General features: G+C 59.9%; 1 protein-coding gene across 1 annotated transcript in view; it reads left to right on the top strand.

The window, feature by feature from the left end:
* The window catches only part of LOC106812548 (protein FAM46C-like), a 9692-nt gene extending 7065 nt beyond the window's left edge, over nucleotides 1–2627 (top strand). Inside the window, exon 2 of the mRNA XM_014816444.1 lies at nucleotides 186–2627. Coding sequence (XP_014671930.1) covers nucleotides 186–1412 — 1227 coding nt within the window. The 3' untranslated portion in view covers nucleotides 1413–2627. The remainder of the gene's footprint in view (nucleotides 1–185) is intronic.
* The last annotated feature ends 314 nt before the right edge of the window (nucleotides 2628–2941 follow it).

The raw sequence follows: 2941 nt of genomic DNA, 5'->3' as shown, positions 1-2941 counted from the left end.
ATCCATCCATCCATCCATCCATCCATCCATCCATCCATACATCCATCTATCCACCCATCTACCTCTTCTACCTACATCTGCCTGTCCATCTACCTGTGCCGCTTACCTACCTGTCCTCTCATCTACCTATCAATTGCCTACTCACCTGTTCTCACCTGCGCCCCTCTCACCTCTTCTGCTCGCAGGTGCGTCGGCTCGACGAGGTCATGGAGGAGGAGGTGCCGATCCACGGTCGCGGCAACTTCCCGACGCTGCACATCAAGCTGCGTCGGCTCACGCAGGTCGTACGCGAGCGTCTGCGCGACGACGGCATCCACGTGCGCGACATCCGCCTCAACGGCGGCGCCGCCAACTACGTGCTCGCCGGCGACCGCCACCGCTCCTACAACGACCTCGATCTCATCTTCGGCGTCGACCTGTCGAACGCGCGCGACCTGGAGAGGATAAAGACGGCGGTGTTGGGGTCACTGTTAGAGTTCCTCCCGGCTGGGGTCGCCACGGGGAAGATCAGCACGCGCGTGCTGAAGGAGGGCTACGTGAAGAAGCTGGTGCGGGTGTCGCAGCCGGCGAGCGGCGGGGATGGTAACGGAGGAGGGGATCGGTGGTCGCTGATCTCGCTCAACAACAACGCCGGCAAGCACGTCGAGCTGAAGTTCGTCGACACGATGCAACGCGCGTTCGAATTCAGCGTCGACTCGTTCCAGATCGTGCTCGACTCGCTGCTCGCCTTCTACGACCACGCTTGGGTGCCGATGAGCGAGCAATTCTACCCCACCGTCGTCGCCGAGTCCGTGTATGGTGACTTCGTCGAGGCGCTAGGCCACCTCAAGCAGCGTCTCATCGCGACGCGTTCCCCCGAGGAGATCCGAGGCGGCGGCCTGCTGAAGTACTGCTTCCTGTTGGCGCGGGGGTACGCGGCAGCCGACCGCGAAGCGATACGCTCGCTCGAGCGCTACATGTGCTCGCGCTTCTTCATCGACTTTCCCGACCTGCAGGCGCAGGGACGCAAGCTCGACTCGTACCTGGCGTCGCACTTCGCGCCGACGGCCGACGCCGAGCGACGCGACTACCTGCTCGTGCTGCGGCGCGTCATCGACGACAGCACCGTGTGTCTGATGGGACACGAGCGTCGGCAGATACTGCAGCTCGTCGCGCAGATGGGCGGCGAGACGCTGCAGCAGCAGCAGCGCCGCGCCGCGTACTGCAAGCAGCAGCAGCTGGCGCAGTTCGACGCGAGCGTGCACGGCGGCGGCGGAGGACACCAGGGGGCGCCGCCGATGCGACACATCCTGCAGCCGCAGGTGACCGTCTATCCGCTCTACCAGCAGATCTACTACTACTACCCGTCGGCAGGTGGCGCCCCCGTCGAGACGGCGACGCCGTGCCACTGCGCGTGGCAGCAGTGTTCGTGAGCGGAGGCGGAGGCGGTGGCGCCCCCTCCCAGCGGGCGGGCGTCGTTGCCGCCGAGGTTCCCCCCCGTCGATTGACCAATGTTCAGGTGTTTTATTTTGGTGCCTAATATAACCCCTGCTTGTAAGCGAGCGAGGGAGCGCGGAGTGGTGGCTGTAGCGCGGCGGTAAACGTTGTTGTTATGATGGAAACGCGCGCGTAATGTTGTACGTGCTAAATAATGAATGGGTAGACAGACTGACAGAGGGAGAGAGAGAAAGACAGAGAGACCGAGAGAGAAAAAGAGAGCGAAAAAGAAAACAAGAAAGAAAGAAGGAGAGAGAGAGAAGGAGAGAGTGAGAATAGAAGGAAGGCCAGGTAGAGCGGGGGAGATGAATAGGGAGAGAAAAAGGGAGAGAGAGAGAGATTAAAAGGAGAGGGGAGAATGAGTGAGCGATTACTCTCAGAGTAGCCCAGAAGGAAGGCGAGAGAATGGAAGCATGACAGAGAGAGAGAGAGAGAAAGAGAGAGAGAGAGATTGGTAGAAGGCGAGAGAGAGAGAGAGAGAGAGAGAGAGAGAGAGAGAGAGAGAGCCAATTACCGTGCGCTATGTTAGAGAAACCCCTCACGTTATTCTAGACACGTTTCGCGAGCCGGGATATATCCAAGTTGTTCCCTGTATAATAAGGAGCGCGGCGATACAGCTTTGCCCGCATACGGAGTGCTAGTCCGCACGCGTCTGCCCTTCACACCGCAGACGCGCGCGCACGAGCGGCGGAAGACGGGAGGTGACTCAGACGTGTATAGAGGGATTCTGAATCACGGCTCGTGAGTCACGTTGCCGCGAGGTGGCAGCAGCAGCGCCGTACGTCGGTCACGTAACTAATGTAACTTTTGCCGTCGTCTGTTACCGCGCGAGTGCTTAGACTGACACCGAACGCCCCCCGCGCGGACGAGCACCGTCGATTGGCGCCGACTTGCGGTGTCAGTCTACGGTGCCGGACGTACGCGAGTGTGCCGTGTTCCGCGCGCGCGAGAGATAAATTCTCGCGGTAATCGGCACGGCAAGAGTTGATTGCAGTTGATTGCAGTTGATTGCAGTTGATTGCAGTCGCTTAGGAGGGCAACACGGCGCGCCTACATTGCGCGGGCTTCTTGGCTGCGGTAACTCGAGAGAAAGAGTTGGGAGAGAGAAAGGACAGAGAGAGAGAGAGAGGGAGAGAGAGAGAGAGAGAGAGAGAGAGAGAGTCGACGCTGCCGCTGGCTGCCGCTTGTCGCTGCAGCCGCTGCAGCCGCTAGTCGACGCTGTCGCTGGCAGCCGCTAGTCGACCGCTGCGCTGCCTCGTCGGCTGTTGCTGCTGCAGCCGCCGTGCGTTTCCACGACCACACGGTTGTCCCCGGATCCAGGGGGGGAATTCGTTGAGCACGTACTCGGACTAACGCGAACAAATATATCTGCGCAGTGACGCGTTATAGTTTCTCTCTCTCTCTATGTCATTTTTCTCTCTCTCTCTCTCTCTCTCTCTCTCTCTCTCTCTCTCTCTCTCTCTCT

Source organism: Priapulus caudatus, unplaced genomic scaffold (assembly GCF_000485595.1).
Source record: "Priapulus caudatus unplaced genomic scaffold, Priapulus_caudatus-5.0.1 Scaffold660, whole genome shotgun sequence".
Taxonomy (NCBI): Eukaryota; Metazoa; Priapulida; class Priapulimorpha; order Priapulimorphida; family Priapulidae; genus Priapulus; species Priapulus caudatus.
The sequence above is the reverse complement of the archived record's forward strand: the minus strand, read 5'-3'. Positions and strand labels throughout refer to the sequence as shown.